Source organism: Felis catus, chromosome D3 (genome assembly GCF_018350175.1).
Source record: "Felis catus isolate Fca126 chromosome D3, F.catus_Fca126_mat1.0, whole genome shotgun sequence".
Taxonomy (NCBI): Eukaryota; Metazoa; Chordata; class Mammalia; order Carnivora; family Felidae; genus Felis; species Felis catus.
Window position 1 is genome coordinate 54,548,131 of NC_058379.1, and position 18,764 is coordinate 54,566,894.

At 34.6% G+C, this 18,764-nt stretch overlaps 1 protein-coding gene across 8 annotated transcripts in view; it reads right to left on the bottom strand.

Annotated features, from left to right (window-relative positions):
- Positions 1-18,764, bottom strand: part of CCDC178 (coiled-coil domain containing 178) — a 497,365-nt gene that overhangs the window by 181,002 nt on the left and 297,599 nt on the right. The window contains exon 21 of one of the 8 annotated variants that reach the window (XM_045042048.1): positions 16,465-17,827. The exons of the other annotated variants lie outside the window; for them this stretch is intronic. Coding sequence (XP_044897983.1) covers positions 17,804-17,827 — 24 coding nt within the window. The 3' untranslated portion in view covers positions 16,465-17,803. Of the gene's footprint in view, positions 1-16,464; positions 17,828-18,764 lie in introns of those variants that run through there. 8 annotated transcript variants of the gene reach the window in all.

Genomic DNA, 18,764 nt, shown 5'->3' on the forward strand with positions numbered 1-18,764 from the left:
AAATTAATGTATAATTATGTACCCATATAAGTTAATCAAATTACTATCATACTTTTAAGCTGTGTATAAGCTTTTATCACTTTACATTATGTCAAGGTAATATCCATGACATTTGTTAACTTAGAATTTATAGTTTAAATCAGCTGTTTTTATATTTGATTTTGTAATTGCATTATACTTTATTTAACCATCTCCCAATTGTTTGGACACTTATTCTTAAAGATTCTGGAAGCCTCAGAGTACTTGACAGGGTGAATTCTTGATAAATACTGTCGAGAGACAAGTTTATTATTTTTAGCTTAAATATAGGGAACACATTCTTTACTAAAGAACAAGAGAAGAATCAGAGAACTCCTAAGTCTGTTCATTCTTGGTAGAATTATTTTCCTGGAAGATTTTTTAATATAGTTTAAGAATAAATTTAAGATTATATTTTGTATTTATTTAATTCATACTTCATAGCAAACAGTTCTTAATGAAATAAAACCTGGATAGAAATATAACTATTTTATTCATTACAGTTTTTCAAACAAGTATAACTGGGCTCATTTTCCCACAAGTTTGTTATATTTTCCAAGGTATGTCTGAGAGGTCAAGTGGCAAATGATCATAAACTTTAAATTTATAATAAAAATTTTCTTGAGTTTGAGATAGCTTATATAAATTTTTTAGTATTACCTTAGTCCTCTGAAGAGTTCTGAAATAAAAATGACAGACATCATTATTTTCATATCACAGATAATGAAATTATTAATCTAAGATCCTGTGAAGCAACTTGTGGCACCCAGTAGCCTGGGTAAAATGGCTCTCTAGATAATATAAAGGGAATGAGCAGGAAAAGAGGGCAGGGAACTAAAGACAATCAAAACAAAAAACCAAACGAAACCCAAACATTATACAGTGTGGAGTTAACTTGCAAACCTAATGAACATGGTTTATATCAGACATATTTTTAGAAAATATAGTTAGCAATCTTGTGGAGTTAGGAAAGGAGCTAACATGTCTTCAGAAACAACATATCTTATTGTTAGAGAGTAGTAAGGCATTTGGAAAATATGATCATTGATATATGAATTCACCAGGATGGTCATCAAGAAAGATCTGGAATTTCTTTTTCTGTATGTAGACCTTGCTTGTGGCTTACCTGTAAGATATGGAATAAGATTTCTAAAATCTCAGTCTATTTAACTGCATTGACTTCAGTAGCCTGGCTTATACCAATTATCAATGTTTTGAACCTTCACATTCATTATTAGAAACAAAGTTAAAGTCAGTTACTATATGGATAAATATTAACACTGGCTAAAAATTATCTCAAGAAAGAAATAAAGAAATAAAAGAAAAGATCCAGGATGAAAAATACCCTGATGAGAGCTGGAAATTCTTCTGACTTAATAAGATCCTAACAATAAGCCCTTCAAAAACTCCTTCCTGTAGACACAGGAAAAATAAAGCCAGTTGTGAAAGTAGTCTTGCCACTTTTCTATAAATCCAAGTGGACCTGAATTTATGTGATGCTCACCCTTCAAATAAATGTTTTCTAGTGACATGAAGATTCAGAAAATGCTTCAACAGCAATAACTGGGATGGACGCTGTGTTGTAATAATTTGGATACACTTGACTAATGCAGTTATTTGCAATGAGGTTGGCTCAGTGCCCAAAGCAGTGAGCAAACAAATATAGCTCGACAATTGTTTCATGCCTTCCAAGACAGCCAGAAAGATTTTTGCTCGGTCCAGGGGGGCCAGTGGTCACTACTGCAGGCTCTGGTCATCAACATTGCCTCAGATATATTTTTAAAATAGTCTTTGTTAAATTTACCAATGTGCTTTATGTAAAAATGCTGGTGAGGCGCGAGCGTTTTTAATCAAATTAGTATGCAACATAAGGCAGCTGTGTATTCAAATGGGTTTTTTAGCAATTTGGTTGTTTTCCTTATAATAACAGGAAAGAACATTTTGATTTTGAAGGTGACAGAGGCAATATTACCAGAATTAAACAATCTGAATTAGCTTTTTCATGAAATGTAATATGTTTTATGCTTTTAGATGGGATGCTCCGCTGCTTTCAGATGAGCCTTCCACTGTCACAGTCAATGGCCAGGAACAGAATAAGCTCTGGAGGTAGGATTATCCTCAAATTTAATTTTTTTTTAGAAGAAGCTAATGGCAAATGTTTCTAGCAAACTTTAGGTTCATCTATGTTATAACTAGAGAACCAAGACAGGATATTAAAGGAACAGATAAGTATAAAATTAGTAAACAAAGTTTGACATTTTGCTTATTCTATGAATTTAATGCTGAAAATGAATATAATCCCTAAAATCATAAACAGCATGCATGTCAGACAAAAGCTGCAAAAATTTCATTTCTTTGTCAACTTAGGTAAATTCAGAACTCTAGTACATAAGAGGGTAACAAGATTACAAATTTAAGTTACATGATAATGATTTTTTTTTACTGCAGAAAGTTTGAAAACAAAGCTGATTAAACAAGCAAAGAGAGCTTTTTTAAAAAAAATTACCTATATTTTGTATGGATTGGTATTCAAAAGAGAACTAGAGTCCAACCACCCCACTATACAGATGGGAAATTCTTGTTGGTATCAGTTAAGAGGAAACAAAAGCCCAGAGGAGGTTAAAAACACATGTGTAGTGTTTCAGGTATATTTGGAATTATTGAAATGATAACTTCCATAAAACCATTTCTTACTATCCAAAGTTAGACTGTGTAGTTTTGAAAATGACAGGTAAGTTTTTATCCTAGCTCCTCATAAACTAGTTTCATTGATCTTTAGAAAGCGGGATCTTTTGACTTCTTAGCAACTAGAACTGCCTGTTACTAACATGTATTTGGGCAGGGAGAGGTACTGCTTAATTTTTAAAAATTTAAATGGTGATTGTGGCAAATCATTGCTTTGTCTGGTCTTTATGAACACGCCGTTGAAAAGTCCTTTCCTAGAAGATGCATATATAGGAACTTTACAGCCTAAGGCTGGAAAAATAGTGATTAATGTCAACTTAGCCCAGGGGTCACGTGATCTAGCTTCAAAAGGAATAATGTCTGCCTAATAGAATAATAAGTGCATGCACTGGGGACCACATAGATGCTCTACAAATATTAGCAAGAGCAATGTGACTAAAGCAGGCTGCTAGTGTTCTGGATGAAAGGATTTTAAAGCCATCTGGTGTCTGGACATCAGCCTGAAAATCACAGGCTTCAATCCATAAAATAATCCATTCACATAGTCCACATACTGAGATGGCTTTCCCGACGGATTTGTTCCATTATCCCAAACCAGTCCCTGTAACCTGTGGAAAGGTCTAATGTCTCCTAGATAATAATAAGAAGCACTTATTATTTCTTTTATGGGACACACTTATTATACAGATTCAAATGGTTGAGGGCTCCATACTCAGAGAGAGAAACAGACTGCAAAAATAGACTAATATAGGTAATATATTGTGATTAAAACTGTATTTCTTCTTTATGAAAAAAAAAACAAATTAAGAATATAGTCTTATGCCTTGTAAGAAAGGTAAGTAACTCCAAAATGATAGTTTTCAGAGATAAAAATAATATGCAATGGGGATTTCAATTCAATTACCATTTATTGAAAATATATAAGAAGGAAGCAGAGACAAAAAGTAAGTTATTAGGGGTCTCTGTCTTCAGAGACTAAAGAGTCAAAAAGAAAATTAAAAAAATACGCAAGTTATAAAACCTGTGTATACAGTCAAAGCAGGCCAAAAAAGTAAAATAATGCTTAATGTTCAAAAAGTATTTGTACTTCAAATTTTTTAACTACCTAAAATGTAATTTAATTTTTTAACTTATTTGGATAAAATTTTATAACAGCCTTTAATTTCAAAATTATATTTGTTTCTTTAGAAGAATATTTTGTCCACTGGTACATAAAATAATTAGTATATAAAATCTTTAAGATGTCATTATGAAAATGATTTTAAATTAAAATGCTAATTTTAATATACTACTTATTTTACAAAACTTAAACTATCATATGAGAATGTCTCCTTTAGAGCCAGATCATGTCTCCTTTAGAGCCAGATCATGAAAACAAGGCACCTGATGCTTTTGTCTTTTATATGTAATTATCACCTTCTCTATCCCAGTGAAAATACAGCCCTTTCCAAATTAGTACACACTTTTGTCTTCCCCACTTAGATGAGGCATCTTGAGCTGAATCCATTTTGTTCCTAATATCCCTATGACCTATGTCTTCACATCAAATAGATATGACAATCACTGAATATTTTTCATGTGAAAAAAATCCAATGTTATCTTTCACTTCCTATTCTTTGTGAGTGTTCTCTAATGCTTAACATGAAAAGGTTCTGCATACACAATGAGGCTTTAAGTTCAATGAAGGAAGGACACAGACTTCTAATTACCTTGGATTCCTTCTACCACCAATTTTTGAGAACCTACTATAGAGATAGGTTTACCTATCTTGAGTTCAAGAACTCAAGTTAAATAAATGGAAAAAAGAAATTGCCTCCTTGGGCACATATGCTTGTGCTACTTATGTGTGATTGAAATGCCAATACTACCATTTCTTGGCTTCTGCCTTTATCTAGGTGGAGGGAGGAGGGATGAGAAGGGGCCAGTTCACTAATAATCAAGCAAAGATCTATGGAATATCACCTGTGTGCCAGGAAAGAGGTCGAATTAAAAGTAATTCCTGTTCTCCAGGATTTATAATCCAAAATGCATGCAAGGATTTCTTAGCTTTTAAGAACTTCTACAAGCTATCTTTTGATTCTACTTCCCCTGTCTCAATATTTAGACTTTTTCTCATCTTGTCTCTGAGATCATCATCAAATGCGGTTTCAAACTTAGGAACTGGAGTTGGCAAATTTACTTACCAACTAGCATTAGTGAAAAAATATTGCTAAGTGTAGCAGAGGCATAAAACTGTCCTTGTTAAAAAATATTTTTACATTGGAGCCTGCTTCGGATGTTGTGTCTCCCTCTCTCTCTGCCCCTTCCCTGATCTTTCTCTGTCTCACTTACTCTCTCAAAAATAAACATTATGTGTGTGTGTGTATTTATATATATATAAAAAATATATATATATATATAAAATGTGTGTATATATACATACATGTATATATACATATATGTATACACACACACACACACACACATATACATTTACAGGAAAAAAAAGAAGCCTGGAAAGTGGGAGTATAATTGGGAGATCATCAGAATTGACTTTGAGAGAATTAATATACTGACTAAAAGTAAGATGATTAGGGAATTTTGAGTTTTTCCTGAGAGAAAACTGGCACAGATCCACAAATTCCCAATATTAAGAAGTTGGAAAATCTGTTCTCATTCTAATTTGGGAGCGGAAATAAGAGAGTTAAGCATAAAAGGTTGTTAACTTAGTAGTCAGGGGAGATCCATCAGGATAAAGGATATCCATCAGATGAAGGATAGACTGAGGATAAAGTAAAAAGCAAATATGCTTAAACCATGTATTATGAATACTTCTCTAGTTTGTAGAACATTATGTGCAGGATGAGTCTAGTTTTGTTAAAAGAGAGACTGGAAGGGTATATATATCATAAAGCAAAAATTTTATCTTCTATGTTGGAATTGCAGGTGTTGAGAAAGTCATGGGGTTTTTGTTTTTTTGCTCTCACTATTTTCCGTATTTTCTGTAATAAGCATAAGTATAGACAGAAAAAAAAGAAAAAATGTAAACTTTACAGTAAATACATAAAGAAATAAATAAGCAAGCAGGCTAAAAGACATTTCTCATTCAGCCATGAAGTGAACCGCAGGAGCCAAGGGTATTCAAATGATTGACCTGAGGGACTATGAGAAGACTTAGTAAGATTGAAAGGATCACTTGAATGTAGCTGGACTTTATTTCAATCAAGCGAACACAGCATGGGCCTTAGAGGCAAAGTTATTTCAGTTATTTGATTCTCAGTTTACACCTACATACATTGGGGCTATTTATGCCTGCTTCAAAGGGTTTGTTATAAATAAATACTAAATCAAAAGCTGTTTATGAAGCACATAGAACAATAATGCTATGTAAAACACTATTGTGTTTAATCTGGGAAGACCCTTATGAATCACCCATCCCAGGGTTTTTCAAACTGTGGGTTATAACTCATTTAGAGTGATATCAATTTAGAGGAACCTAACTACCATTTTAAAAATGAAACTGTAAAGAACAGAAGAGAAGAGAAAATGGCATGCTGTACACGAACATCAGAGATTGTGAGCCGTACACAATAGTATAAAGAACCATTTTGTCAACTTCCTGCCTCAGCTGTGTATCCCACAGAAATGAAAACCTATGTCGACGTGACCATCGACAGTAGCATTATGCAGACGGGTTGAAAAGTGGAAACAACTCAAATGTCCACCCATTGATGATTTGGTAAACAACACGTGATCTATCCATATAATGGAATATAATTCAGCAATAAAAAAGTATGAAGTGGCTAAGTTGGATACAACATGGATGATTCTTGAAAACATTATGCTAAGTCAAAGAAACTAGTCACAAAAACCATATATTGTACAATTTCATTTAAATTAAATGTCCAGAATAGGGAAATCTATAGAGACAGAAATTAGATTTGAGGTTGCCAGGGGTAGAGGCATTGTGAGCTTGGCACAATTATGTACACTTTTTAGAAACTTATAGGTAGGGGATTGCGGAGTAGTAAAATCTAGCAAAATATTTATGTATTTTAAAAAGGTAAAAGAATTGGATCTGGTTACCTGGGAAGATACTAGGGGAAATAATAGATCAATTTTTAAACATCTGGAAAAGTGTGGATTCCATGAAACACCAACAGGGTTTTCTGAATAGCAAATCATGCCAGAGCCCTTTTGATCTCATTCTGTGATAGCATGATAGACCACGGAACAAGGAAAAATGATAGTGACAATCCATCTTATTTTCAGGAGGTCTTAGAATCTGCTCTTTGTCACCTTTTCATTGACAAACTTGGGAAAATATGACATTAATCACATTAATTTTAGGTAGGTAAGTGTATTACATGTTTGAACGTTCAATTTAAAAATGATACAAGCTTCAATTTCAAGTTGCACTAATATTTGGAGGGAGCCCCCAGGAGCTGGTCCTGGGGGCCATCTAGTCAACTGCTATTAGATGAACTGCATTAGGTAATTTAGAGTGTGCTCATCAACTCTCTAGGTAATTATAAATTTACTCAGTAAAAGTAAGAAATAAAATTTAAAGGATGGAATAATATAGACACACAAAAAAATACCTGGAAGAAATCGGTCTTACTAGAATATTGATCAACAATGTGATGTTACTGTGAAAATTGCCAACAGTCCACAGGAAAATCTTAAAAGGAATAGGACATTCAAGGACTTAAAAAAAAATGATTATGCCTTTTCTTTATTGTAGTTAACCAGCATCAAAATACTTGTTCCCAGTTTTGGTAACTAATACCATACATTTTAATGGGTTCAAAGATAAAGATTGGTCATTTTTGAGGTTTTCAAATGTTTTGCCTTGTGTATGTATTACTTTTGTAATTAGAGGATTCAAGCTACATTTTTAAACCATGGTTAAATGGCAAGTAAACAAATAACTTAGAAAAAAAGTATAAGGATACCCCCCACCAAAAGTGTTTCAGGCAATAAAAAAAAAGTGAAGATGGTACCCATAAGGAAATGACAAAATGAAGAGAATTATTTAGCCCATACATATATAGGTGACAAATACTTAAGAGGCCAACAAATATTTAGGAGGATATATTATGTGATAGTCCCTATACAAGGCTGTCACATACATCTTTCCACATTGTCTTCACAGGCCCTCTATACAGTGAAAGAAGAAAGAGAATTGGAGGAAACAGACTGGCTGGGTGGCCTTCCTAAGGTCTTGTCAGAGACAGAAGTCACACTCAAATTTGTATTTATTTCAGGTGTCTTTATCTACATGAAATTTAAAATGTTTCCTTATTTCTTAAGTGCATGTGTGGTAATCACCATAGAAAAATAAAAGAATTTAAAATTTAAAATTTATTAAGAGATGCTGTTGGGTTTTTCTTTATAGCACTGATCCAAATTGTCATGTAGTGTCCACCTTATCCTTATATAAAGATAGGTAATTCCTATTAAGGGTGTAATCTTCAGACTGTAAAGATTACAAACCCTATGACAGTAACTGAACCCACATTCTGTAATTAGAATTATATCTATTTTAAGTAAGCAAAGCAAACGAACTCTAGTAAAAAGAATTTATAGTAGGAGCTGGGAATATTTGGAATTTTTTCTGATTTGGATTTTTTTCTTGGGTGGGTGTCCTTCACTTTTCAGAATCACATGATAGCTACTTTGGGATGCCTCCTTCTTGTTTCAAAGGTCTTATTAATTTTTATTTTGTTTTTGTAACACAAAAAAGTTTACACACTCATAAAATAAAATAAAATAAAATAAAATAAACAAAGGAATGAGGAAGACTGAAAATCATCCACAGTCTTAATATAGTCAACTTTTGGATTGCATCTTTTCCATATAGATCAATAGACATATAATAAAATCTAATACCTATGAGAATACAAAATAGGAAACATACAGTACATGTTGAGTTATAACATGTTTTTAATTAAATATGTTCCCTGTTATTTATGTCTCCTTTTAAAGACTGTATAGTACTCCACTGTATATCAATTCTACTATATACTTAAACAATTCAATATCACTGAATGCTGAATATGCTGACATTTTTCCTCTTTATAAACAGTGCTATAGCCAACATCATTATGTGTGTATCTTTGGAGACTCTTTCAGATTATTTTCTTACAAATTCCTAGAAGTAGAAACGTTGCCTCAGTAGGTATGCACAAACATTTTGTTACATACCCAACCAGGAACAGTCATCTAGTAATTGAAAAAATATTTTCCAGGCACTCTTCCAGGTGCTAGAGTTGTGGTTGTGAATAATATAGTAAATTCCTTGCCCTTATTAAGCTTATATTCATGAAATAGGTCATGAGTAAATGGACATAGAATAAAGTATCAGAGTGTTAACTGCTATGAAGAAAAGAAAATAGGGTGATATGAGAGTGGGTGGCTGGGGGAAACCTTCAGATTAGGGGCTCTGGAAAGGCTGCTTTTAGGGGGGAACTTTCAATATGATATTAAAGGGGAAGAAAGAGCCAAATATAGGAAATTTGGGAGGAAATTTATATCTGGAAGGACTGGAAATTTCAAAGATGCTATACTGAGAATGAGTAGTCAAGGATCAAAAAATAGCATGAGGCTAGAGCAAAATGGGGTTAACTTGTGAGTAACATGACTAGGAAAAGAATGGATTATGCACTCTGGAAGGCTTGGACAAGAAATATGGATTCTATTCTGAATATGGTCACTGGATGATTTCAAGTTTGTTTTTTGAGAGAGAGAGCATGTATGTGCGTGTGCATGTGCATGGACGAGCAGGGGAAGGGCAGAGGGAGAGGGAAAAAGAGAATCTTGGGCAGGTTCCATGCTCAGCACAGTGCCCAACCAGGGGAGGGGGAAGGGGGGTCAGTAGACTGGATCTCACAATTGTGAGATCATGACCTGAACCGAAATCAAGAGTTGGCCACTCAACCAACTGAGCCAACCAGGGGCCCTAAGGATGATTTCAAGTTTTAATTTAATTATGATAAACATATATTAAAGTATACACATGATAAGTAGGTAGTTCAATGAATTACTTACAAACTGAACACATCCCCAGATCAGGAAAGAAAAACATTACTATGGTTTCCCAACTCCGCTTTATGTTTTCTTCCAGTCAGTACTTCCCACTAAGGATAAACACTCTCCTGATTTCTATCAGCACAGATTAATTCATCCTATTTATATAAACAACAACACAAAAACATACAGTATGTACTCTTTGTCTTCTTTCCTCAAAATAGGGCTTGCGCAATTCATCCATATTTAAGCATCCGTGTAATGAGAGAATGAAGATAAAAAAAGTAAATGAATGCTACTACTGAGCACCGGACTACCCTAACATTTGGAAGGTGTACAGAAAGAGTTGCTAATACAGGATATATACAGTGTCCAGTGAGGTGAGAGAAAAATTAGGAGACCACGGTATCATGACCAAGACTCATTCCAAAATATTTTAACAAAAATGAAGCACTCTATGGTATGTGGAATTAAAAGAGGGTTTCTGAGGTGGTAAGTATTGCAGCATGTTTGTATAATGATGGGAATAGTCCACTGGAGAGGGAAAGCCTGAGGATATAGAAGGACAGGAAAATCGTATGGATGATGGCTATGAGAAGGTAAAAGGGAACAGATTCAGGGCACAAGGAAAGGGCCTTATTTATATTTGGAGCTGAGTAAATAAATATTTACCTAATTGCTTTTAATAAGAAGGACAGCAACTGTGGAGTAAATACAGGTAGGCTGGCGAATTTGGTTATGGACAAATGAAAGTTCTCATCTTTTATGAATGCCTCTTTTCCCACTTCCCCTACCATCAGTGTATAATCAATCTTACTGATTGATTGCAAACTTGTACCTCATTTTAATTTGTATGTATACAATTTTTAGAGAGATAGAAACATTTTTTCCTTTGTTTATTGGCCATCTGGATTTTTTAAAACCTGCTGTATTTGTTGTTTGTTTGCTCATTTGAAAATACCTTTCTGTTTCTAGCACATAAACAATAATTTGCCTGGATTCAGCATTCTTGGGCATCTTAATCTGTTCTGTAATTTATGTAGATAGTCGTCAGTCTTCTGTCATAAAACATTGAGAATGTTAAGGCTGGCGTTAGTGTGATAATTTCCCTCTGTAGGCACTATGTTTCTTCTAAATGGATCCTTCCCAGAATTTTTTCTTTATCCTTGAAATTTAAAACTTGGTGAGGCATCTCTAGAGCTAAGACCCACAACCAGCTGGCCACACTGCTGTCGGTGCACAGTTCCAACTTCAGGTAGACTGTCCACAGATAACCAAGAGAAAGACCTCTAGTCCTTCCATTGCCAGGTAAGAAAGATCCCATCCAACTTAGGGGATATTGCTTCTAAGAAGTTCAGTCTTCAGGCTGAAAGGGGATAACTGGTAGTCCTACCTTGGTCCACACACTTCCAATACAGGAAGATATCTGGAGAGGTGGTATTACCATAATTCCTTCTTTTGCTTACCGTCACATTCCAGTGCCCTCTTAGGAATGGGAGTTTCCATGTATCAGCACTCAGTATCTTTCTTAATTCTGTTCTAAAACTCTGTTGTGTTTGGGAGAAATTCTATTTGTGAAGTGTGTTTGTCAGCCGCCTATCTCTTTCAGCACTGATTATTATAATATCATTTCCTGGCACCATGGTGCATGTGTGCATGTGTGCATGCGTTGTGTGTGTGTGTGTGTGTGTGTGTGTGTGTGTGCGCGCGCGTCTAACCACTCCTGTGGCCAAGTCCCCCAGAATCTCAAGCTTGGTGCCCTATCATCAAATTTCCACAGAAAGCTTTGCTTCCTTCTTTATTCTTTGCTACGTGCTGCCTGCTGCTTGCAGCTGCTGCTCTCTCTTCCTGTTTTTTAACATGAATGGTCTGTGTCTTCATCCTAATTTCGATTGCAATCTCTATATGATTAGGTGCATCTGCATTGGCAAATACATGTTCTGCAGTTTGAGGCAATTGGAGAGGAATTTTAAAGTCTGTTTAAATAGAAAAAGAACTTCTCTGCTTGGATCTCTGACCACTGATTAGAAACTAAATGATCTGCTATTTCCTGTATAAAACATAAAATCTCTCCATCAAAAACTATTTCATTACTAGGCACTGCTTGATGGTACACCCAGTGTCACAGATGTTACAAAGTCCTTATAATTCAAAGACCTTTGCATTTAAAGAGATATAATGATGCACAGGTTGAATAATGGGTTGATCAGGGTAGAGAAAAAGAATATAAGAGAAACTATGGAATAGTAGAAAGTCCACGTGGCTGAGTACAGCAGACCTGGGTTTCAATCCCAGCACTGTTTCCCACTGACAAGTAGTGTGGCCTTAAATTACAAAGCACCTGTTATGGGTTTTACTGTCCCTCTCCCCCCAAATTCTTATGTTGAAACCCTACCCCCAGGACTCAGAAAGTGACTGTAATTAGAGATAAGCTCTTTACAGAGATAATTAACTTAAAATGAGGTCACTGGTTTAAGTCACCCAGTCTGTGGTACTTTGTTATACTAGCCCTTAGTTTCCTAAGAAAAAATGGGAGTATTTTCACTTGTCTTAAAGAGTTTTTACAAATTAAATAAGAAGAATAGCATAATAATGAGAACACTATCTATAACTGACTATGTTATAAGCAGGTGCAGGGTTCAATGTTTTACACTTATAAATGCATAGCATGGTGGCAGCCACATACAAGGTGTGTAATGGAGAATTTATTTTCTCTTATTTACTGCAATGGAGAGATGCTTAAGTGAAAGTATCCTCCAATGGAGAAGGAGAGATGCAAAGATAGAAAGAAAGAAAGAAAGAAAGAAAGAAAGAAAGAAAGAAAGAAAGAAAGAAAGAAAGAAAGAAAAGAAAGGGAGAAAGAAAGAAAAGAAAGGGAGAAAGAAAGAAAGAAAGAAAGAAAGAAAGAAAGAAAGAAAAGAAAGAAAAGAAAGAAAGGGAGAAAGAAAAAGAAAGGGACGGAGAGAGAGACAGATAGATAGGAAGGGAGGGACATCTCATAAAAGGTAGAACAAACTAACACATTGTTATGGAAAGAAGAGAAACATATCAGAGGCTCCCTACAGCTGAGGGTAACAGACTCTGAAGTAGTAAGGGACCAGTCAGTACCTAGTTCTCAGTGTGAACAGAGGGGGACATAGTTTTCTTGTAAAGTATTTTTTAGGTGTATTTGGCCAGAACTGTCACATGTCTAAGCTTTCATTTCCATATGATGCTGTAGTTTGCACAGTGTCTATGTTACAATTGTTCTAACAATATTAATAGTAAGAATGGAGAAAGGTTATCATGAAGTCATACATAGTACTGTATTGACTGTTTTTATTTCCTTTTTAGCTTTTTGAGTTACTGACATATTATTGCAGCAAAACATATGTAGGGTCAATTCATGCTGAATAGTTATTAGAAACCATGATAACAAAAGTCATTACACTGCAGTTCAGTTTTGACAGTAAAATTTCTGCAACATTATCACAAATCCTCATGCATTAGTGCAATGATCCTTACTATAGTTTCATATTAGAATCAAAAGATTGCTGTAGCATGCTTGATACAAAAAGTCAAGCAGGCCAAATTCTTTTCTGCTTTTACAGATAACATTTTTGTTCTTTTTCTATGTACATCAATGCAGATAGTAGCTTTGTTTTATATACTTTTTTTCAATAACCTATGAGTACACTGCATATCTTCTTTAAAATGAGGGTTTTTTTCTTGAAAGGCCACACATTTCTGATTACCAGCACCAAAGGAAATAATTTGAAAATGATTTTATATCTGACACAACTTTACAGAATTTTAAAACTATATTTTTCACTGCATTATTATCTTTCCTCTTTTTAGATAATGTGTTGGCTGTGTGTACATGTTTTTTTTTTTTTAATTGGTGATTTACTGTGGTGGAACAAGATTTACAAAAGGAATCTGTCATATTTAGGATTACTTTGATAGGAAAGCTATCTGACAAAGGGAAAATGTTTGTAATGCCTATCTGTCCACAATATTTTTCCATACTCATTAATTAACAAACACCTAAAAGGTCAGATTGTACAGGTAAATTAAATATATTTTGTGGTAATGTTAATTTCCTGAGGTCCATTTTTTTTCTTTTTTTTTTTAATGTTTATTTATTTTTGAGGGGGGGGGGAGGGAGAGATTGGGAAGAGAGATAGGGAGGAGACACTGAATCCGAAGCAGGCTCCAAGCTCTGAGCTGTCAGCACAGAGTTTGACGCGGGGCTTGAACTCATGAGTCCTGAGATTGTGACCTGAGGCGAAGTCGGACGCCTTAACTGACTGAGCCATCCAGGCGCCCCTCCACAGGTTCATTTCAAAAAACCAAAAGAAATATAACCTATCAACCAGTGCCTAGTGAATTTATTAAGGAACCTAAAAAAGCTGAATAACTTCTTTCTTAGTTGGAAAATCAGGTATAGGTATAGGTATAGGTATAGGTATAGGTATAGGTATAGGTATAGGTATAGGTATAGGTATAGGTATAGGTATAGGTATAGGTATAGGTATAGGTATAGGTAGAATACGTAGAATACGTAGAATACGTAGAATACGTAGAATACGTAAAATATAGGTATACGTAGAATATGGATAAGTAGAACACATTTCACTAGAAACAAAATATGTCCTCTGGAAATGTGGATATAAATAAAATCCTGCTTAGTTGTGTCACATTTGAAGTGATTATAGATTGTGTGGAATTGTTTTACAATTGCAATGTGAAGATGCCAGATCCCATCAAATTAAAATATTGAGGACTGTCATGGTGTATGTTGCTTTTATTATTTTCTCCTCCATCTGTGAACTTTCACAGACTTCTTCACAATGGTTCTAATAACATATTTCCTGTTTGGGTTGTTTCTAGGAAACTTCTGGTTGTTACAGCTATTGTGAATGAGCTCTTTTCCTAAATGTGTATGTTCTGATGGTGTTTTTTAGTACAAGATTTGGATGTAACTCTGACTAACCCAAGTTGTTGCTAACCTTCTCATATAGGACTTTCTACTCTACAACCCTCTGTCAGTTTTACCTAACCAAGGTGGTGCCTGTTCATTGCTCTATGCCTTTCAGCACCTGCATGCGTTTTTAACTGATTATCATAACGTCACTATACCCTATCTTTCTGTCCTCTCTCTCCTTAATTCACACTATATTCTCAGGTGTGTAAAATATTTTTTATCTATCATAGGCTAGAAGCTCTTCTATAATAGTATAGCTACACCAAGATTTTGTATAAGAGATAAGGGATATATGCTATCTAAGGAATAATGACAATATCAGAACTCTTCTACAGAAAGTCATATCTTTCACAAACATAAATACAGTTTGTGAAAAACTATTGTAGGTGCTTTCTACTTAAAATGTATATTTATGTTCGATACAGTTGCTGAATAAATTAACTAAAATTACATATAAAAGCTTGCAAAGTGCCTCACACATAGTAAGTGCTTCACAAATGTTAACTACTATGAAATGCTTTTTACAATAATCCTGCTAGGCAGACATTAGTATTTCTATTTTTTTTTTAGAGGCTCAGAGGGATTAAAGAAGTTGCCCATAGATATTCCTTCCTACCTTTAATAAGAGTAAAACTCTGAGAAAAGAAAAATGACCTACAGAAAACATTTAGCATATGAATATGCATTTCTTATATTAATATTCATGTTAATAAATGATTGTAAGATACAGCTCTGTAGACTTGGGGAGAGATGATTACAAGAGCAGTTTTTTTCAAATGTTTATGTCATTGTGATGCATATGTATAGTTCAAAAGTAAAAAAATCATTATACTGATACTCCCACAGAATTGCAAATCAGTTGCAGTTCTAAATCCTGCATTAGACAAGTGCAAGTAGAAAATATACCTATTTATAGGAGGTGCATATAATGAACATTTTACTTATGTTATTGTAATTTTTTAAATGGTCTTTGGGTGATTAAAAACTACGATATCATTTTGTAGCTACAGTATGACATTTAAAAAAGTCAAGTTCTAAGTCTGTATGGATTCCAAAGAACACAACCTATTTATTAGAAAATATTTCAAGTATTTCTAGGGCCTTACACATAGCATAAAGAATACTTTATTTACTCCCTCTTACAAGTTATATATAAGCAAAATTTCCTGATGTATGATTTCATGACATGAAATCTTCTCCAGTTCTCTAGAGAATAATATTTTGCAATGCTTAATCTATTAAATATTGTTAGTTGTAAATAGGTTTCCTAAGAAAGGGTTCCAGGCACCACAGGAAATTCAGGGTTATTAGAATCAACAGATTTCTTAAAATGGGATTGTTCAGAATCTTTAATATGCAAATGTGGTTTAAGTATTTTAAAAGGAGATATAGTATGCAGTGTGCCATATACACATATATGTAAAATATTTTTATGATAAGCATATAATAAATCTATCTCTAGCTCTGTATCTGAAGTTCTTTATGTATATATTAGGGTTTCTTAACTTTAGCTCTATTGATATTTTAAGCTGAAAAAGGTTTTGGTGTGTGTGTGAAAGATATTAACAGTATCCTTGGCCTCTACTCATTAGATACCACAAATACTCCTCCCAACATCCCCAGCTGTGATCATCAAAAATGTCTCCAGGCACTGCCAGATATCCATATATCCTGAGATCACTTTTTAAAGTTTATTTATTTATTTTAAGAGAGAGAGAGAGAGAGAGAGAGAGAGAGAGAGAGAGAGAAAATGAATATCTCATGCAGGCTCCATACTGTCAGTGCAGAGTCTGACACTGGGCTTGAACTCATGGACCCTCAGATCATGACCTGAGCTGAAATCAAGAGTCAGATACTTAACTGAGCCACCCAGGCACCCTGAAATCACTTTTACTACAATAGCAATTTGCTGCAGAGAGGAAATGCTCACACAGAGTTGATGAGCATACACAGGGCCTTTCGAGTAGATACAACATCTGAGCATACCACAGTAGCAATAGGAGGTGGCTATGGAATTATTACGGTGATACAATATGTACTGCAGTTAATTTCATGAAGTTATGACTTAATACTGCATCTTGTTTATTGTTTACATTTCTCTTGGCTGCAGATGGTGCCGTATATGGTTTATAAGTTTGTGTGTGTAAGTTTTGATACAATTTAACATTTTAAAATAGATTAGTGTATATTTTATGGTAGCAAATGATAAAATAGGCTAGTATCTACATATGGTTCACACATACATGACATACCTAGCTTTTCTTTAATTTTTTTTTGATATTTTTAGGCTACATGGTTCATCTGTGAGTTTTTTCAAATTGTCACAAATCCCAAAAATTGTTTCCCAATATATATACTGAAAAAGGTCTATGGATAATTAGTCCCGTGAAGTTCAAACCAGTGTTGTTCAACAATCATCTCTAAATATGAAAATTCTACCTTGAGTGTCTTTGATATATCAGGGATCCCGTCACATTCTAGAAATCACTTTTAAGCTTTTGCGAACATTAAAAACTGCTTGTTGCTGCGCAACTCCACTAGATCACCATCTCAAAATTGCTTGAAGGATACATAAGTCTACAATTCACTCAAAACTGGTGCTAGACTGAAAAGCTGGTTTGATTTAAGCTAAGATGACTTTTCTAAAGTACTGGCCAGAAATAAACATTTAATTTTTGTTGTTTTTCTTACAGAGTTTGGACAACAGAAGGGAGACTCAATGGGATAAAGCAATAGATGACCAACTGTCTACTCCTGTCTCAGGATCACAAAAGCTATTCAGAGATCTCTTGAGAGATCTTCAGAGAAAGGGGCCAGTAGAAACTTAATACAAGCTTATCAATGTATAAGGTACGGCAACTCCTCCGTGTGTGCCTGTGATGAAACTATTTAAGAAATTATGATTTTCTTGGCAAAGGAATGGATTTCCATCTACACTGAAACAAGCACTCAAAAATCACTACTCGAAACCCAATTTTATATATTTTAGTGTTCACAAAATAACAAGCAATACAAAATACTTATGAAAAGGAGAACTAAAATAGCTTTCATACTTCCTTAAGAAAATAACTTTGTTTATTGCTGGAATTGACGTTGATTCCTCATCAAATCGATGTAAGGTGAGTATTAGAGGAAACCCATGTTTGAAAACTGAAAGAGGGAATAGAAAATGTGCTAATGAAATCTAGGGATGATATAATATTTTTGAGAGTTTAAAATGGAAACTTTGTCCATTGAGACCTAGGGGAAGGAGATTATACAGGAAAAATCCGTGATTCTTCCACTGGTGGGGTAAAGACAGGATGTTGTTGGGCTCGGATTCTATGCTGTCTTCTAGCAAAAAAGTCCCTTGGTCTCTGGGGATCACAGCATTCAGCATGGTAGCTGAGATGAGGTGGCATATGCCTGTGTCTTTTATTGTATCAAAAGAAAGGATATAAGTACAATGGATGATTAATAATTTATTTTCAATAATTGAATGAATGAATGAATGAATGATGTTTGAATTCTGTGAGACGTAGAAGTGTCCCCTAGAGCTCCAGAGTAGTCCTCTGATTTATGTCCCTACATGACTCCTTAATAAGGCCAGGTTATTAAAGGTGATTCCAATCTGAGCATATCTATTGTAGTTACTCTTACTACTTTTCAACTACTGGTCCACTCAAACCTTCAAAGAATATCACAGCACATGCTCATTTTACAGCTGGTTGGAGAGACTATTTGAATGTAAGTTACGACAGCTGTGTCCTAGGCCAGCTTTTCTTCTAATTAACTGTGTATGTGGTAAATCACTGAGCCACTGTGGCCCTACGGTTCCTCACTTGTGAAGTGATCTTTTATTTTACTTTCTATTTTTTTTTAAATGTTTATTTATTTTTGAAAGAGAGAGGGAGAGAGCGTGAGCAAGCTCCATGTGAGTGGGGGAGGGGCAAAGAGAGAAGGAGAAAGAGAATTCCAAGCAGGCTTCAGGCACCATCCGCGCAGAGCCCAATGCAGTGCCGGAACTCACGAACCACGAGATCATGACTTGAGCTGAAGTCGGACACTTAACCCACTGAGCCACTCAGGAGCCACTATTTTTTATTTT